General features: G+C 41.6%; 2 protein-coding genes across 3 annotated transcripts; one reads left to right on the top strand and one right to left on the bottom strand.

The window, feature by feature from the left end:
• Positions 1-25: 25 nt before the first annotated feature.
• LOC132698722 (protein dopey-1 homolog) lies at positions 26-18,537 on the bottom strand. Of its 2 annotated transcripts, XM_060664931.1 has the most exons (16): positions 18,178-18,537; positions 17,756-18,123; positions 17,514-17,700; positions 16,882-17,047; positions 16,635-16,824; positions 15,984-16,159; positions 12,733-14,479; positions 11,435-11,691; positions 7,339-9,808; positions 6,559-6,737; positions 6,108-6,300; positions 5,882-6,049; positions 5,330-5,816; positions 5,079-5,268; positions 2,213-2,380; positions 26-1,118 (listed from the first exon to the last, which is right to left on the bottom strand). In XM_060664931.1, exons 2-16 carry the CDS (start codon positions 17,900-17,902, stop codon positions 749-751), a joined length of 7,095 nt encoding a protein of 2,364 aa, XP_060520914.1. In that variant the 5' UTR covers positions 17,903-18,123; positions 18,178-18,537; the 3' UTR covers positions 26-748. The 2 variants fall into 2 exon arrangements, with proteins under 2 accessions (XP_060520914.1, XP_060520915.1); XM_060664932.1 differs by having other exon boundaries at positions 17,756-18,537.
• On the top strand, positions 18,520-20,355 carry LOC132698726 (CDK5 regulatory subunit-associated protein 3). The gene has a single exon (XM_060664945.1). The coding sequence runs from the start codon at positions 18,535-18,537 to the stop codon at positions 20,062-20,064; it is 1,530 nt and encodes a 509-aa protein (XP_060520928.1). The 5' UTR covers positions 18,520-18,534; the 3' UTR covers positions 20,065-20,355.
• Positions 20,356-20,667: the final 312 nt, after the last annotated feature.

Below are 20,667 nucleotides of genomic sequence, written 5' to 3'. Positions count from 1 at the left end.
CATTTCCAATTAAGGCGCGCGGGGGGGGGGGGGGGGTAGTGGTAAAATTTTACAAATTTATTTACAACACTGTGGAAAGCAATATAACAATCGGGCGGCATTGCCGTTATTTATACAACATCACAATTAAAATCACAATCTTAATAAATGCTTCCTCGATCCAATTTGAGTTGCACCCACTCGTCTGACAAGAAAATCAACCAACGCCGTTTGCATCAACTTTTTTTATAAGAAAAAAATTGTTAATCGAAATTAAAGGGAGCAAATTGCGTAAAAAGTATCACTCTAAAATTTAATATAATTTGATGCCAATGGTGGAGACGTCAAGAGTTATTGTTTTGACGTTTTTATTAACGATATATTTTTCCAAGGTCTTGATGTTCCTTGAGTTGAAAATTATTTATATACGAATCATGAAAACACCGTCGTTCCACATATTTTTCATACCAGGAAAACGGAAGGTATATTTGGTAGTGCCTGCTCCGCTCATACCCCGTGACGTCAGAATTAATGCCGTAGCCCTTTCGTGGTATTAAATTATTAAATTTGTACAAAAATTAAAAAAAAACAGCGATTTGATGAAAAGCTAACACAAACGGCAAACAATATATTAAAATAAATATAATATAGATCTCTAAAAAACTCTCAAACAGTAACAAAAACATTCTGGTAGTTTGACTTAAAACAATAAATGCGTTCCGCTTAATACTGATTTCTTTGGATGATAAAAACAAACGAGAACAGAAAATTACCGAGGGATCTTGTCCAAGAAGTCGGTCTCGATCACCCGGTCGATCTTTTCCAAGATGACCTCCAACTTCTTATCAGAGGGCCGCTCGGCAAACAAATTGTCGTTAACGACCGCTCTACTGCACTCGGTCCGGTGCCGATCCGAACAAGAACTCAGCGTCCTGAAAAAGCTGTGGAGGTCTTTCAGTTGGCTGATACTGTTCACGGTCAGCAGTAGTTCGTTCCGTTTCATGGGCAATATATCGATAGGTGCGTCGGCGAACTTCCGGTCCATCAGTTCGGCAATACGGATTACGTGCGGCGTAAAAGCCGCCTGTGGCCGATCAGTCTTCCTCACGGCGTCGTCTCCGACGAACGCCCAACGGTACCTTTAATGTCAACCTTTTTATGTATCGGAAGCATAATAGAGAGGTCCGCAGTTATAAAATTAAATTGCATTGTTAATGGGATACCAAATAATAGTCAAATTCACTCAAACTGTCTATTTTCACTTCGATATATCACGGGCGTGTTGAACGTACCAACGATCGTAGAGATTATGATTTTGAAAAGCAAACCCCTTGTCACCCTTGCGGCCCTCGTGGGCATTTTTGCTTTGTCGGCGCTTAGTCACACCACCTTAATAATCAACACGTGGTGCGGGGATAATTAGTTCGTGTGTATGAATATTTATGAGCCACCCTGGGAACTACGTAGGTACGTCCAACAATAATGATGTAATAAATCACATTATAAAAGCCTTTCAAATAAACAATATTAATTGATGAATAATAGTAATAGTTTATTTAACAATATTAAACATATTTTATAAAATAAATATAACTGGTAACAATTTTGCCTACCTTTCAAATAAGAATTCAAACTAAACTTTTCTGCTACCTATCTTTCACTCGTCTGACAAAATATAGAGTTCCTTCAAAGATAACGATTTCTAATTGTACTTCTTTTAAATATCTTGCAAACCCTGTATAACACGCACAAAACCGTAAGTAAAAAAACTGCACCTCCCGTTAAATTGTCTCATTTATCAAGACATATCATATCACATGCGTTTTCCATTTGGCCTATGGAGGCATTCAAACTAAATCGCCCTGCCTATCGCATAACTTAACATAACTGTACATTTTTGAAAAAATACTCAAGAGGGAAAAGTGCCGGATATCTTTCTCGGTTAAGAACTTCCGCGCTAACAAAATACGGTTTTGAAAATAATTACATGTTTGTGAAAGTGAAAAAAAATTTCAATAAATTTTTAAAAACAGTTCTCGACTCCCCATACCTCTTAATTGTAATTATCTTGAGGGGGTGAATTTCTCAAGATAGCGTCCGATATTTAATTGTTTTAACGGAAAACGAAACAAAAGCTTTGTGCCTATCAACTAATACCATCCGTCTGTCGCGCAAAACGCAAAACAAAAAAAAGCCATCGCTACTACACTGAAAAGTATACAATAAAACTTACATCTGAAACTGCGGTAGCGTCGTAGCGGGAAGAAGCAGTGCTAAATCCAGCAGCTTCGCCGTGGTTAGCTGCAACTTCAACCAATGCGGATGACCGAGCGCGTGCAACCCGTTGCTGCTGTTCGTCGCCCAGCTGGCGTCCAATGAAGACATCAATTTTATGTGCGAGCTGTGCGAAACATGTTTAGTAAAAATGTACGTTTTTATGCAAATTTACTAGTTAGACCAGGGTTCCCAAAGTGTATGCCGCGGCGCCCTGGTGCGCAGTAGAAAGTAAAGAGGGGCGCCGTGAGACGATCCTCTATCATTATCCGAAACCAATATTCGCGGATACCTTTTCTGAGCGCTTGCATTAGCAAAGAACATAGGTAACTACTTATGTCGGGCGCTTCGCATGTCTCGTCTAAAAGTACCTATGCGCTTGAAAACGTCTCCCTCACCCGCCCGCGCTCGCTTGCTCGCAATCGCAATGCCATGACGTGTCTTTTTTTTTGTTTCGCTTAGTTTTTCGTCAAATGTCTCACGCAAAATGGAGAAATTTTTATTAAATAAACAAGTCAGTAGTTCAAATGATAGTGAGAAAGCTTCTACTAGTGGCGGCGGGAAGCAAAGAAGCGGAAGTATCGTAAATACGATGATAGCTATTTGGACTTTGGTTTTACTTCAATGGAAGTAAACAATGAAGAAAAACCGCAGTGTGTGCTTTGTTTAAAAATTCTGTCATCCGAAAGTATGCTTCCAAGTAAGTTAAAGCGACATCTCGAAACAATTCATCCAACTATGACTGAAAAATCGCGTGATTTTTTTCACCGGAAATTACAAAAATGAAATAATACAAAAAATGTATTCACTCAGCAAGCTTCAGTGCCTAACAACGCACTGTTGGCATCATTCAAGGTGGCGTACAGGGTAGCAAAATGCAAAAAACCACATAGTATTGCCGAAGAGCTTATTCTACCGGCTGCTCTGAACATGGTGAGTATTATGGTTGCAGAACCGGCTGGAAAATTAAGTTCCAAGGTTCCTTTACCTAACAATACTATCAGTCGAAGAATCCATGACATAGCTGCGGATCTCAATTACCAATTAATAGAAAAAATGAAAAACAAGGATTTTGGTATACAACTTGACCAGGCTACTGACAGTAATAATGATGCACATCTTATTTGCTACGTACCCTTTTTGGCTGACAATATCATTGTAGAAGACCTTTTATTCTGCAAAAGGATTACCGAAAATGCGACCGAAATTCTTGATAAGTTTATTGCAGATAATTGTTTGGATTGGAAAAAGTGTATCGGTGTATGTACTGATGGTGCTCGAGCCATGTCTGGCAGGTATGGGGGATTACAAGCGCTTATTCGTAAAAAAGCACCGAATGCTATATGGACCCATTGCATCATCCATAGGGAAGCTCTGGAATCAAAATCAATGAGTTCTGAACTGAACCAAGTAGTTTAATGTGTAAGCAGTAAGCAGTAAACTACATAAAAACTAGGCCTCTAAAAGCCAGAGTTTTAAAAAACTATGCATAGATATGAGAGCTGAACATACGGCCCTGTTGTATTACTGCAATTCACGATGGCTTTCGCGTGGAAATGTCTTATTTCATGTGTTCGAATTACACGAAGAAATTAGAACTTTTTTACAGCAAGAACATCATGAAAACGCTAAATATTTTACTGAACCAGATTTTTTGCTAAAACTAGCATATTTGTGCGATACATTTGAAAAACTAAATAATTTAAATCTGTCTTTGCAAGGCAACAACACGAACATTCTGAAATTATCGGAGAGGATTGCGGCGTTTAGAAAGAAACTGCAGTTGTGGATAAAAAAAATTAATGAAGGCGGCGGTCAAGATTGGTTCCCGCAATTGTATAAATATGCGGTATCTAAAGAACTAGTTGTCTCAAAAGACCTGATGGCCCTTTTCACGGAACACCTGTCGAAGTACTTTGCTAATGATGATGTCGAAAAATTTGCGCGGATCCAAGATCCTTTCCATGCACAAGCTCCACCAGGATTCCATCACCCGATGAAGAGAGTCTCATCGAACTCTCTTGTGACAGCAGCCTTAAAGCTAGATTCACTACTTCCGATTTGGTGGAGTTTTGGTAAAATGAATATCCAAATTTAACTTCAAAAGCTTTAAGAATGTTCATTCCGTTTGCAACATCATACTTATGTGAAGCAGGATTTTCAGCTGTAGCTTTAATCAAGAATAAATACCGCTCAAGGATCAATGTGGAGCAAGAAATGGGAGTTGCAGTGTCAAGTCTTATTCCCCGCTGTTAAAAACTATGAGATCACCAAGCTCACCCATCACATTGACTTGACTGAGGAATTATCGTATTTCATTTTTGTTTTTCTTAAGTCTTTCTTGCTATTTCTATTCTTTTATAGTAAAAAAACTCAATTACATGTTGTAAATTTTTTAATTTTTGTTTCTATCTACCTAACCTAACTACTATTACTGTAGGTACCTATTTCTTTCGGCTGTATCTTTTTCAAATAGCTAGATAGAGTAGGGCGCCGTGACAAAATAATAAATCAGTAACTGCGCCGCGGGCTGAAAGATTGGGAACCCCTGAGTTAGACAGTATTAGTATTGTCACTGTGAAACGTTTCATTAAAAGCAACCCAAGCACAACAAAGGTTAAACTAATATTATTTACCTGTTGTTCGTCCTGTAGTAACCGGCAACCCAGGCAATGCGAAACAAAAACAAGAACAATTGTTAATTAAATCAGCACGATCATGGGGGTGGGAGGTTACAACAAGTCACCCCTTCATTAAACACGACCAATTTTAAAACAAATATCGCGCCCTTGTACTGCCACGAAACGGACTTATGCTCGACTTACTTAAATTCTTCGGTGTCGGTCGACAGTTCCTGCTCGATCTGCAAGAACACCTGCAGCATTTCGCTGATGATGATCGGCCAGAGGCTCGTGACGTGCAACGGGCTCATTCGGATCAGCAAAACTCGAAAACAGAGGAACACCTGGGCCTGGACACCCGGCACGTTCATCCTGAGACTGCCTGTCAGTTGTTCTGCGTCGGCGCAAACCACACATTTAACGACCCATCGACTCGACTTTACCGTTATCCCTACCTTGGATCTCTGGCATGTACTTCGCGTATTGGTCGAGCTCGCTGCAAAATATGACATACGCGAGCCGCTTGAGCAGCTGCGATTTCTGTTCATATTCCTGCTCCCGTGACGAGAATATGCTCAGGCTGCCGCTTTGCGTCATCGACACCCTGTTCATCAAATCGCGGAACGTTATATTGTCGTGCGTCATCAGGTTGTCCACTATAACGCGCCAGTACTTCAAGCACGAATGATCCATTTGGAAAACGGAATTGTCCATCAGCAAATCGAACACCTCCTTCTTCCAAGCCTTTCGCGTATACTGGTAACTGCTCAGGCTCGCCAGTAGTTTGGAGCACGCGTTGAAACTGGGCATGTTTTTCACCGTGTGCGTTTTCAAATACGGCACGATGTTGAACATGAGCGACGCCAAAATATTGTTCACCTTGTCCTTATCCGACGATCCGAAACAGATGTCCAGTATAGGGGCAAGTATTTCCGCCAGAACCTATGAGGAAATCAAATCGCGAAATTGGCGGCGCTTTAAGAAAAATCAATTTCGGCTATACTTACTAGCTGCGCTTGCACGCTGTGACTAGAGTTAACTTCCGCGGATCCGCCGGTGATGATGCTCGAGTCCGGAGTAGTGTCCTCCTCTTGCTCCCTGACGGCGTAGTTTCTACGCAGCCACGTGGTCTGCTCGAGACACGAGCCGCAAACTTGGGACACGCAGTCAATCAACTGGAATAATTATTAGCCGTTGAATTCGAGCTGCTTCCATCGAACCGTTCGCCGATACCTTCGCCGTAATGTCCTGCAGGTCCTTTTGGTCTTTGCGCTCTTCCAGCGGGCAGCATTTTATCATCATTTCGTGCAAGAGGGCTGCCAATAAGAACTGAGCAGGCGGACTCAGAGAGTTCACCTCTCTAATAAGGGACAATAGAGACGCCCACGCTTCCGACAACTGAGTGGCCGACGCGTTACGCATATAGCTACGGTTTTAACGGCAACGGGTCAGTAAACGTCACACGTCAACGTGGCATACGTCTGGTAATGGTGCAACCGCCAGGTTATGTAACGCAAATTGGAATTATATAACTTTATGGTTTTTTTTAATGCTTAGTTTTTTTCTGCTTTGCATAAACCAAAAAAAAAATACTACGTATAAATGGGCGTTAATAGTGTGAATTGGGGGGTACGGGCGCGATAAATTAGGAATTTTCACTACTGACGTTGGCAAAAAAACTTACCAATAAAATAATTCCAAGACGGAGACGTCTAGGCAAATGTCGGAACTCAACCCTTCGCAGGGAGGCGGATTTTTTATCACAGCCGTTACGGTTTGTACTAGGTTATCGAGGGGAATCACTCTGATGGCCGAGATCAGGTACACTAAATTGTTCTGGCCGGCGTTCGGCTCGGGCAAGACCTGAAAATGAATCCAACACTGAAAACGCTTCGGGGGGAGAAACGCCTAAAATTGTATCTCTGTACAGGACGCCCAAAAGATTTGGAACTTACACAACCTTCCGGTCAGTTGGATGATTGACTCATCAAGTGCAAACCAAATCTTAGCCTTACGGCTGTTGAACAAAAATGAGGCATTCATCCGTGACCATAATGGCTGCAATTAAGTGTGACATATTGTCGCAATCTCGTGCACTTGGTCACAGATGAACGCATTCCTTTAGTACAAGAGCCCACTGCATAGTCGGTCTGTCACTCGAGAAAACAATTCACAAAACGATGGGATGAAACAGGACACTGCTGTCTAACGAGGAACCTATTGAGCTATTTAAATGAAGGAGTAGCCAAACATAGTTATAGGTTTTCCTAGCACCTCCAAACGACCACATTATGCGTGAATGCCTAAACTTCGCGCTTAAGCATGAAGCCTATCAACTCCGATGAGGCATCACTAGGCTCAAGCAGGGCTGAGCGTTCTATCTAAGAAGAAGCACAATGAGCCTGCCGAGGCGATGTGTTTAAGTTCGAAATCTTTTGTGTTCCCTATCATTCCGCCCGCTTACCGCCTTCACGCTCGCGAAAGGGTTACGCCTCTCGAACCACGCGACCGCCATAGCGGCTAAAAAACTCGGACCGTGGTGAACGGCGATCGGGCTGAGAAACTCCAACAGTTGCTGTTTGACGGTCTTCGAGTTACCGTAAACGCACGCGCGATCTCCCTCGACGCTTACGATCGTCTGCCACAGTTTGGCAACGCTGGAAATGATCCGTGGCATGTGACCGAGGACCGTTTTGCGTGCGTTCTGATAATGGTCGGAATTGTGTCTCGCGGCGAACTGAACGTCGGCGCCGAGCGGCGAAAAGAACACGTTGACGAGGTTGTTGAGTATTTCGCCAGGATTGGCGACGGGGGCAGCGGCGTTCGTCGGCGCCGGTACGTTCTGGTTGATCGTTTGCGACGAATCGAGCAGACAATAATGACAGAGGATGGTCAGGGATTCGAGCTGCGAGATGGCGTAATCGGAACAGGGTTCGGCGTCTTCGGTCAGCGTCTTGCGGTAGTTCGACGCTACCGCCTCGACGTTCGTACAGATCTGATGAATGACGCTCACCGCGATCTGTTTGAGATTGTCGCCGAAGTAAGGCAAACACGACGTCACCATTTCCAGCCACCTCTCATGCAAATTCCTAGCGTTCCGATTCCGTAGGGCGCTGAGGATGGCGGAAAGGAATATCTGCTGTTTCGGAATCAGCACCGTCGGTTTGGAGTTCAACGACTCCTCGCTCGGTTCGGCGGAACTCGTTTCGCTCACTTTCGACGGAAACGCATGATACTCGAGCACGATCAACGACCGGATCAGCTTCAGCAGCTGGATCTGGAACGCCTCGACGTGTTTACCGATTTTGTCCTCGTCGTCGCGCAATTGGAAATTGTTAAACAGCAGGATCTCGTCGGCGAACGTGACGTCCTCGTCGCTGTCGCGGACCGAAGTCAGCAGACAATGGAGCAGGATCTTCTGTATCTTGCACTTGACGAGCAAATCCGCTATGTAACTGGCGAATCCCTTGCCCGCGTTCTCTTTGACCAACGGTATCAGGTTTTTCGCGACGACGTTTAATATTTCCAAACTCTCCATCTGGATCTTCACATTGTTGTCCAGCTCGTCTGCGATCGAGGGCCAACGTTCGTCGAGGAGCGGGAAAAATGTCCGCGCGTAGTTCAAGCACACGGAGACGACGACGTCGAGCAAAGTGTAGCCGCGGTAAAAGTTGACGTGTTCGGCGGCGAGATCGCCCGCGAACCCGCAGCCGATCAGTGATTTACGATGGCGCGCCAACGACACCAGTAAGTCGTTGCCGATGCCGCACGTTGCCAGACATTTGATGGTTAGCTGCGGGTCGCACGAGAGGCAATTCTTCAAGGTGTGCAACGCGTAAATCACCTGACCGGTATCGAACGAGTCGTAGTACAGACAGATATGCGAGTGGATCGGGTAGAGGACGAAATGTTTCGCCGCCATTTTTTGACCGAACGAATCGCCGCCACGCCCCGACCGAGTCTCCGCCTTCTCGCACACGCGGTCGACGATCGCGTTTAGTATGCCCGTCACGATATCGTACTCCTCGTCTTTGCCGCGGAAAAACTCTTCGGCACTCTTGCTCAGTTCCAGTTCGCAATTGAGGTTCGCCGAGTCCGATATACAGTACGACCAGCTCTGGACGAGCGTGTTTTCCATGTGGTCTCGCGCCGCGTTCGTTTTCTCGTCGAAACTATGCGACTTGGGCAACTTCGCCGCTTTGATACCGTCCGAAATCGGCTCGATACGTTCGAGAAGCTTCGCGGCCTTTAGCGACTCGAACCCGCTGTCGCGATTGTCGTTAGGATACGTCTTCGTCAGGGAGTCGTCGTTGCTGACGCTGTCGTCGCTCGACAGACTCTCGGAAGATGACCGGGAACGGTCTAGCTTCGAATACGACCCGTCGATACCGTTCGGGTACACCTCTTTCGAACTTAACGGGTTTATGATAAGTTTTACGTTCCCTTTCGACTCTTTGTCGACGTTCGCGGAGGACACGGCGTACCCTTTAAAGTCCTTGTTCTTCTTCGTCACGACCGCGTTCGCGTCCTCGGTCAGGCTGGTGGTCGTGTTGACGATGGGCGACGCGATCTTTTTGCTAGCCTTGGAGAACGCAAACCATTTCTTTTTAGACGGTTTCGGGTCTGGATCGTCCGTAACGTGGTACATTATGTTGCCGTTCACGTTGCTCACAGCGTAAACTTTTTTCGATTGGGCCACCTCGCCGGACTGAGCATCCTGAAACGTCGTTTCGGTCTGCGTGTCGCCGTCTTGGATGTTAACGTGGCGTATCGACACCCTCGCGGTGGTCGGCGACAACAGTTTTGACAGCAACGGATTTATTATGCGGGACAGGTCGTTGTGTAAGAGGCCGTGCGTGAGGAACGTCTCGGAGAGGAGCTGCAGCGTCGGCCTGTCCTTGCTCTGCAGCATGTCCAGCACTTTCAAGAGGGACCTGCAGGAACAAAAGCGTGGAAAATTTTATCGATGATTATGGTGTAATTCTTTGAGACCATAGAGACATGGTTTCCAAGTACCTAATTGAACTACAAATAACACAAAACAAAGCCATAACAGCTATCTTTAACAAAAAATTTTATAATCCAACAACCAGGTGGACGACCATATATTATTTTGCTATTAAGCACAAAAATTCGTTAATGCTATTTGAAAAATTTCGAATTCGTACGGTTACTGAAAACAAAGTTGCGCCTGTAATCTTCGGTATAAGATAAAAAAAATAACACATGCAGCTAATTCTTGCCCAATTCAATATCCTCCTGGAAGTGTTCTAATGTTATTCCGCGGCCAAAATTTAAAAATCGACTTTAATCACTTGCATTCCAATACCTATGTTACCGGCGTTGTCTAAGATATTAGAACAAGTTATGGAAATACAAATTAAGAAATTTTTAGAAACTAATAACAATATGCCTGTTAAACAGTGCGGATTTGGAACAGGATGTAGTTGTGCAACGACAATAACTAATGTAATTGAACTGATATTAATGTTACATGAACAATGTTGAACCAAAATATGATAATTGAAAATAAACAATCAGACATTTGTGGAATTGTGCCAGGGGTATCACAGGGACAATTAACATTCTAAAGTATTTACAGCATTGCGATTATCACCTTTACTGTGACGACACACACGATCCTTTTCAATAGGTAGCTATGCAATTTTGTAGTGAAAATCAACGAGATAACCAATCTGTCATTATGATAGCCTCCATGGACAAATATATCCATAATATAAATTTGCAACCATATTAAACTCTGTTTAACATCCCTTTAAACATCACCCCAGTATTAAGACTAAAGTTATGCTCTGTAATTTTCTGATATTGTCTGATTGCGCCCAACTGTATGGCACGTTTCTGTGTTTTTAATAAACAAAGAATATGAAAAGTCCAAAACTCTTGAAATTTATTTTTGAGAGACATAGGCGTCAGAGAGTGTCTCACAAACTGCAATGGCTGAACATGATGAACATATTTCATACCCAAATCTATCAACGACATTGAAGTTTAACTGAATTGATTATAATTCCAAAACTAAGATACAATACTTTAAAAAGATATTTTCCTACCTGGCTCCCTTATATGTTAATAAATATGAGTATTTTAAATTTGATCAATCGATATTCATATTTTAGAACAACAATATTTTGTGAGCGGCGTTCTTGTTCCCCTCCCATATTTTACGCCCTCCCTCCTCACTCCCTTTACGTTAATAGTGTTTTTACAGATTTGATTATAAATGTTCTAAACGAATAGTACTATCGATTACTTATAGTTCCGCCGTATCACCGAGAAACGACATTATCTTAATATCATCAGAGTTTAGTCACTTCCCGAGTGATGGCAGCACAGTTCGTATTTCATGTATTCAATTTGCTAGGGTTTTCTATAACCATAACTAAAACATCTCCAGAACTAATAAACATCTAATGTGACAATCGAAAAACCCTCGTAAATGGAGAATTCGTTGACTTGACAGGACTTTCACATTTTTATAATTAAGTCACGGTGCAGCACCCGGTACCACGTTCTAACTTCGCATTTCTTTTTTTTACCTGTCGAAATTCCTCGGTACGGTCCTGTTGGGCGGCAGTTTGATGTTTAAATCGCGCCCGAGGTGCCAGAGAACGAAAAACCGCTTCAGATAGTTTGCGTCTACGTGGTCTTCGGAGAGGCACGAGTCGATTACGCGTTCGGCGAACGATTTGCAGTCGAACGTGTTGTGTATTTGGTAAAGCAGAGTAACGCACTGCATCAGTTGGTTCTGATTCTTCGCGTTGCCCAATACGCTCCACAGGATTTTTGACATTTCCTAAGCGATACAGAGAAATGAAGTTGATAAAACCTTAAGTTAAATAAGAAAGGCATCATACAACAAAAAAATAAGAAAGAAAAAAACCTATTGAAATTAACATACACATTTTTAGTTACCACCTAACAATAATATCTTAATTGGGTTAGGTTTTAACTGTAGTGACTTAGACCACTAAAGTTGTCTCAAGTTGAAACCTAAATTTATGTGTGCGATTTCGACTTTAATTAAATCCAAATTCAAAAACAGTTTTTTACTGAATAAATACGATGATAGGGTTTTATAAAGACTATCTCGATTATTCAAACTATACAAAGAGAACCTGAGAACCGCTTCAAGGAAATGAACAATTTCACTTTTTTTGGCTCCCAGATAGTATTATTTATAAACCCAAATAGCAGTACGTGCCGTATGAGCGTTGTAAATGTATGATTTAATAATATCATTAATTAATGATCAATTGGGCACAAAATGGAATTTAGAGAAAAAATATGGAACATTTGTTGCATGCTTCTTTTCATGTAAATTGTCTTTGTTTTCTGGATTTTTCCTTTGGAGTTTTACTAGATTATGATCTAATATGGTGAGACCATAATGGTGTAGCTTAAGTGGGTGTGTTTACTTAATCGATATGTAAATCAAAGACAAGGCGTCGTTCTATTCTTCCTGAATTTTTTACTTTTATGAAGCTGATTCTGTTGAAGGACGTCCAGAATTGAATGAAAGCGTTGAAGATAAATATTTCACAAATATTATAGTTTCTAGACTGCTACTGCTCTACAATGGTATCTAATTTGACTTTCTTATGACATTGTTACAAAAACGAAACAAGAACACTTAAAAAATCCAACCTGCAAAAAAAACGAGAAGGAACCAGGGCACATTACTACTGAAGTAACTTTGGTCGTACAATTTTATATTATTTGATTTGCTTTAGGCACAAAGTAAATTATTGGACAAATGACAAAATACACTAGTTCCATGGTTATTTCAACTTTTGGTTCAAATTCGTGGGAACGACCAATATAGTTTTAAGTTTACCTCAATGATCAAGGTGCGTTCTTCCACGTATTGCACGTGCTGCTGATCCAAAATACCGGCGATTACGACGCTAGTGTTGATGTCGACTTTACCGCCGGCGTCGGTACGAACTTTGGCCAAACTGAAAATCTCCAGCGCTGTCGACATGGCAGTCAGCTGGATTTCCCTGGACGAATTACGATAACACGCCGCCACCAAAAGCGCTTCCAACCATGCCGGGATCGTTTGGTCGACGACCTCAACGACCAAATTGGAAAACCCGCAAAATTCGAGAAGAATGCCGGATGCCACGCTCATGCCGTTCTCGTGGTCGCAAACCGAGTCTTCGGGTGCGACGTCCTCGATGTCCGTCCTCCGCGATCCCATCACCATGGTATAATCGACGGGAACGAATTTCGATCTTTGCTCGTCGGCCAACCTTCCGTCCAGCAATTTTTCGAGTTGTTTTGTTCGCTGATCGATATCGACCGTCAGCGATTGGAGATATCGTTCGATGTCGACGTCCGGCAGTATCTTCGTTTCAACGAAAGATACGTAGAACGTTTTGTACTCCTCCAAGCACTTGGCGAAATATTTGTTCTCGATTTTGGAGGGCGGGGCGGGCGAGGAAGTTGCGCGGTCCACCTCTTTCGATCCGGCCTCACGTTTGTCCGCCTCTTCTGCCGCGTCGTCCGTTTTCAAATCGAACAGTTTCGAACTCGACTTCGACTTTTTATTTCGCGCCTTTTTCTCGATCCGCGGGCTTGTTTTCTCCTTCTTTTTCAACATTTGGTTGCTGTAGGAGCGCTCGCGACTGGAATCGTCGAACGCCAACTCGTGTTTATCGTTCATGTTCTCGTTGAGCTTCGAATCCGACTTGCTCTTTTCGATGGTGGTCCTCTGCTCGTCGTTCTCCGATTTGGTTTCTGATATGGTCGCCAAATCGAGCGATTTTTCTATACTAGCCGATTCGATGCCCGGATTGGGGTCATTAGACGCCATTTGTACCAGTGCGAGTGGCTGGATCTTCGTTAAAATTTTCCGACACAGCTCGAGACTCTTTAAGATTTCCAAACAGTTCAAATCGACTACAGACGATTTTAGCGAACGAACGATCTTGCTGAACAAGTTCGGCAAAATGTTGCAGGTGCTTTCCGCCTGCGATTCTATGGGGACCACGTCCAGCAGGAAGTCGGTCAAGATGCACAACTCTAGGACGTAAGGGGGCCCTGTACCTACGTCGCTCACTGTCAACCGGTCCCTGTACTTATATTTTTTTATGTTTTGCACCGCTTCACCATACAGTTTCTCGACGTACGACCAGATGTAGTAACTCTGCAGCGTGTTGAACAGAAGATTGGCGTTCTTTACCAGTTCCGGGCAATTCCGCGAAACGAATGTCCTGTTCAGTTCGCCATCATCATTTTTCAAACTGTTAATGTCGCCGTTGAAAGACACGCACCGACCCGAATGGTTTCGCTGCTTCTGCGCGTTGAGACACGACAAGTACAGCGTACGGAAAACGTCGTAAAGCACGCTGTCCAATATAAACGGTCCAATTTGGGGTTTGTCAAACAACGACGTCAGCAGGCGATAGGGTTTGACGTCGATAGGCGTTTCACAACTGCATTTTTTCAATATGTCTTTGATGGCGTCGTTTAACAAGTCGTAAGCGACCAAATGCGTATTGGACACGGGAACTTCGTCATCTGCGTCCAACTCGAACGTTTCATTGGACTGGGAATCCAACAACCAGGAATACAACCGCCTGGAAACGACCAATGGGACTATTCCCTTCTATTACGATATATTATCAGTGAACTCCATCTAAATGGGCATGGGAACGGCGTGAATAGAAAATTGCTCAAAATGCTCATTTGTATAATCGAGAGAATGGGATTTTCTCGTAATTTGATTATTTTATTAGCGAATATAATTTACGCATTAGTATTTTGGTGAAAAAACAATGTTCCTTTTAATATAATAATCTTAATAATGTAACTGTTTAAAAAATATCAGAGAAGAGCATACAAATTGTGTACTGAGAAATTTAGAAATGTTGAAGCCACCAATCGCTCTGGGTGTACACGACGGTGGTAAGACCCCACACCTACGCTGCGTTGGTGGCGCTTCACTGAGAGACACAGTATCAGAGCAACTCTAGGGCGAATACAAAGGTTGGCTCCATAATGATACCTGCCTCTTTGAAAACCACGCCACACCCTAGGGCGGGGCTTGAGAGCGACCCTTAGATTGCAGGGTTTGGCAAACTACAAGCCAGGGACAAAGGGGTTCCAACCACTGCTATCTGTCTCAGGCGGGAACCAAGATGCTCTCTCTATGAAGAGGTGAAAGGGACAGGATGTTTCCATGCACCATACAGAGGGAGAATCCATACAAAGGACCACTCTATGCGGGAGAAAATATTCTTGTGCAGATATCTGCATTATTGGTCTGTGCTCACAAGAGCCTTTACGGCGACAGCGACAATTGAGCGGTGGTCCTCTTTGAAAGTGAGTTTGGGATTGCTATTTGACTTCCGAAAAACATTGACAAGATTAGAGGAATATAATTCTATCAATCTGGTCCAGGTACCCGTTCATCTGGGTAGTAAGAGCAATGAAATGGCGGAGACTGGGCGCGGCGGCAACATCGGACCGAAACCTTCCGTTGGAATAGTGTGCTGAAGAGCAAGCTGAACAAATGGCTCGGAAGGCAGTTCACTCCCCACTGGGAGACTTTATCGTATTCTAATTGCGGCACCCTCTATGTCTCACGTCCAAAAGTGGGCTCTCAGTGTCAGTCGCGCGCGACTATGAAAGCTGATAGGAATCTTAACAGGACACTGACATCTATCATGAGGTGGGTGCATGCAGACTGTGTTCAGAAGAGGAAATAACTCCCATAGGGTACTAGAAGCTCAATTCAATGAGCCCCGAGGAACTATCCAAACTCCTCATGAAAGAGGTACTGTACTTCTTCAAAAGTGCAGGGCTATTGTAAAATTTGCAAGACAAAATCGATATTGGTTGCATTATCAGTACCAATCCAGATAGGTGGAGTTCACTGTTTAGTAGTGATGACGTAACATGGCCCATTTTGTTGGAGAACGTTTCTATTTTGATTTTCAATACAATACACAAATTCGTTTTATTTCCACATCTAATTGTTACAAAGCAATAATTGAATATAACTTTCACAGCTCTGAAAAAAATGGCCGGCCTACGTCACACCACTATAGCGTATAGGTACAGAATTGGGCGCGTTGGTACCTGTTCAAGGACATATCTCTTCGCAAAATGGTGGACAGCGCGGCCGTCACCAACCTAACCATGTCGGCATAAAGGAGCTGCTTGTTTTGCATCGGAAAGCACACCATCAACAGGTCCAGCGCCGACCTTTGGACTAAAACGCTGGAGTCCTGCACGGCGGCGCACAGACCGGAAATCTTTAAATACATAAATTAGCCAAAAAAAAAGAATTCTTTTTAGGATTCTAGAACTGCTTCGAAAACAATTCTGAAGCACTGTAGGAATAGCAAACTTCAAGTTTTGAACTTTGTAGAGACAATAATTTACTCAGTTCAACTCAACTTTTTTCAAGTATATGAGATTAACAGTTAATAAAAATTAAATAAAAACTAATTTGGGGCATTTATATGCCATTATATACTAAAAGTAAGTTTTTGTAGGATGTATATTTACTTTGCCACTAATAGAACATAATAACAGAACTATTGTAGCGAATGAAACAAGATAATTGACCCCCACAACAAACTTTGCTCATTATAGCTAAAAAAACATGTTTGTCAATATTGTTATTGCTTATTATGTTATCTTTGCCTTTTATTATCTTAATTAACCACAGCTTATGCATGTCAGACATCAGCTGCCGAAGACAAAGAATCATTACTTTAATCTCACCATTAATCCTATATCGTGACCCAATAAATGCAACTGCTCTTCCATGGGCAGCTTTCGGCTGTAATGCGCCAATACGTAGGTTATAGCGGGCAGTCTAACGGGGCTGTTATTTGTCACGCATTGCCACATGCAAGTGTAAAAATAGGGGGGGTCCACCCCTTCGCACACGTTCTCCAATAGCAAGTTGGTTCTAAAAGTAAAATTCAAGGCCAAATTCAATTTCTGGTCAAAACCAACCAAAACGCACCTTTCAAAATGATCTGTGCCAGTATCTAGTCCGGGCAAGATCCCGCTCAGGAAACCACTCAAGGCTGGGCGTAATCGATCCCCCAAAGGAACAAAATGCGTTTCATATATTGTCAACAGCGCTGGACGTATATTCATGGCAGCATGACCCATCAGTGGAAATAAACCTTAGTATATACAACACAGAAATATGAAACAAGGATATACAGACAGACTAATAGAAGTAAGGTGTTATTTTATTTCTGACCAAGATTGACCTATCCATATTATGAAAAGAACTCTACCAAAATCACTTGAAAAGGCTCCAATAAGTAATTACTAACAAGTAAATACCTAATCTCCTTATCAGCACCCAAGAATCTATAATTAAACATATGAATCAACAAAGTAAATATGAGTAAATATTGGAGAATCCACATGCTGTCGCTTAGGTTAGATTTTTTAATTGAAAAGCGGGCTTTTACAACTGCCAAGATATTAAAAATAATTTTATTTCACTGATAAGATCAAATTGTTGACTGTAAAAATTTATCTTTGTGGATTAGTTATGATAAGTTACTATATAATACCCAAACTATCTACTCCACGCCATAAATTTAGATAAATAAATACTTGGGTAAGCAAAATTCTTACCTGAGCTATAGATAAACAATTCAGAGGCCAGTCTGTTGGTTCCCATGCATCGAAAAATGATGTCATAAGTTTCCAAGGCTTTGCGATGTACACCCGAAGGTAAAGCAGGGTGCATACATTGTGCAAGGCGTTTACTAATTTTTATTCGTCTAGGAATAACCGGAAATTTTTGGTAACTTGATAAAACCTATGGTGCAAAATCAATTCTGCTTGAAGAAAATATGAGTAATTTTAGTACTTACTTTGTTCAATTTTCCTAAAGCAGATATAAGATCTGGCCATTCGGCCGTATATTCGAAGCTTTTCAAAGCTTTATCTACAGCTGCCACATACATGCGATACTTAGAGTCTTTCATTAGTTCATACTCTTCCATTGCAATTGTGGCCATTCTACTTAATATATTAACAACCAAATTATGCTAACATACACAACATACATTTCACAATAGTTATTCAAAATATAATTAGTTAATCTTACTAAATTGCTTAATTGACTTTTGACACCCCCAATAATTTTTGTATAATACAAAGTCCCCAGCGGAGACGATATACGGATAGCCTAGGGCTCACATACTAATTGATACCAATTTTTTCGCAAGAAATGCGCTGTCTAAAAGTTAAGTATTTATTTTCGTGCTCCTACACATTTTTTGATATTTTGTACCCTAGTTAAGTATTGAACACTTAGTCCAAACGTTGTCCTCATTTTGGTAATCACAAACAGATATAGCCACGAAGTTCACACACTTTTCTGCGACTCAGCTATTTATAGCTTGTTGAATATTTCGATTCCACCTACATAACAAATTTACTTTCTGAACCAATACACTCCGTTGCTAAAATTTATCTAGAGCTGCTCAGCTGGGTTTTCATGACATGTGTCAAACATAAAATATGTTCCTGGTGGGGAGAAAGCCACCAGAGCAAGTTGACATGAATTGTTTATCTGTGGTGCTAGATGGCTGATGGAAAGGGGAATAACATATGGTTGGAATTCTGAAGTCGATCAATTAAAATCCTAATGGACGAGCAAAATATCCCTATAGATATTAATTCTAATAAACTGTTGGATTGGCTGGTGAGTAGAAGACACGTGGGCAAGGATTGGCAAAATTGTGTTCTTAAAATTAGAGAAAAAATCAGCAATGCAATACAAGACATGCCCGCTCACGATGGCATTGCAAAGCTGCTTAGCGGGCAGCATATAAACTACTTTCACTGCCTGAAAATAGTCGAAATTCTTAAAGAAACTGAGAAAGACAGCAAGAACATTTTTGGCAGGTATGGTTCGCAGCGGATGAAAGACTGGCAGGATATAATATCAGCCTATCAGAGAGATAACGTTTACCTAGCAGAAACCGCGCAGATACTCACGAGGAACGTCAGTTTTGAGATTCCAAGTTTGAAAAGGCAAATAATAAAACTTGAACAAACGCAAGCCGAATATGAAAAGAAGATCAAAGAGAATACCAAAACAGAAGCAAGTATGCTTAAAGAATTTACAATGTCTTGTGACCAGCTCGGCATTCAAGGCAAGGACATAAAAAATGAATTGATAGGAATGTTGAAAGCATTGCCGCAAATCCTACAAGAGAGTTCAGAGAAAGTTAAAATAGTGAAGCCGGCAGTTGAATTGTATGCTGAATTCTGTCAGTTTTTATCTGGACAGGAGGCGGTATCTAATCCTGGAATACTACCAGTATTAAGGTATTTAGTTGAAAGTGGTAATACAACAACATATGAGTATGTATTTGGAGAAAAACCAATCAGGATTGAGGAACCTGAGCAATCCGTAATTGCACTGCAGTTGAATGATGATGGAAATAAAATTGATTTTGGAGAAGGTGAACAGAAAATTGACTTTGGAAGTGATCAGATTGATTTTGGCGAACAGGATAACCAACAAACCATTGATTGGGGATCATCAAATGAAGAAAGTTTTGAAATAGTCAGTTATGATGATGTGGATATTAATTTGCAGGAATCAGGAATAGAGGTCGAAGTATCAGGCTTGGATGGTGGTATTGCTAGAGGTGAAGACGCTTTATCTATCCTGGATAACCCAAAAACGCGGGATCAAGTTATCAACAATCTCATTGAGCTCGAAGCCTTTCTTAAAATGCGACTTTATGAAATGTCAAATGAATCAGATTTGTTGTCTTTCTCACAAATGCAAGACGTTTCTTCTGTGATCCAGATGCAAACTATTGCAAGCATTACGCAACTGCATGATTGCGTAAGCATCGCGCTGGGTGACTTGACAAGCAAGCGTCTTCAGCATTTACATAACCTCAAACACTCCCCAAAGTACCTGGATATCTTGTCCGCCAGCTTGAAGCAAAAGCTGTCGGTGGTCGAGAGAATGAAAAATAATAAGATATTGTTGGAGAAAAAAATCCGCCAAACTAGCGACGAAATTAGAAAAATCGAGCCGGTAATTAAACTCATGGTTGTCAAGACTAAGGAGCTGCAAAAGGAAATTGAGCAGGACATTTCTAAAAAGTATAAAGGCAGGGTGGTAAACATTGTGGGTGGAGTCAATCTCTTGTGAAAGTGTAGTTAATTTTTATTATAAATATAATGTACATGTTTTATTTTAGTGATTTTTTTCACCGGCTGGGTTTGGGTCCCTTTATGAAAAAACAAATTTATTTTTAAAAATGCACCATTCGAAAGGACAGCTTCTAAGTACTAAGTAATGATAAATAAATTTGCCAATATTTAAAAAAAAAACATAAAAATGATCGAAGAGAATGTAATTTGAAATACTTTTACTTGCAGAACTGGTATAATATATTAATGTATAAAATTAAATATATTTTTTTTGGGTGAAGTTACTTTGGTGTTATTTTAGAAAATGAAATTAACTGATACCTTGTTATTCTGCAATTTCCACAACAAATTTTTTTGGATGTGCAGAAACATGATTTTATGCTCGTAATTCAATCCTGGTTTATGCTTCATGAAATGTTTAACTAGAATACACAGTATATCCTTAGTAATTAGTATTGGAAATGTGCATTTCAAACCATGATTGTTTTTTTTTTAATTTGATAAAGAATGCATAAAATTTATTTATATATACCGGGTGACACAAAAAAGTGGGAGCACTATAACTTTTAAACGGTTTGATAGCGATTTGAAATTTGGAAGG

This window comes from Cylas formicarius, unplaced genomic scaffold (genome assembly GCF_029955315.1).
Source record: "Cylas formicarius isolate icCylForm1 unplaced genomic scaffold, icCylForm1.1 PGA_scaffold_2__14_contigs__length_35257938, whole genome shotgun sequence".
In the NCBI taxonomy this organism is placed as follows: Eukaryota; Metazoa; Arthropoda; class Insecta; order Coleoptera; family Brentidae; genus Cylas; species Cylas formicarius.
This window is presented reverse-complemented; position numbering and strand designations above follow the sequence as displayed.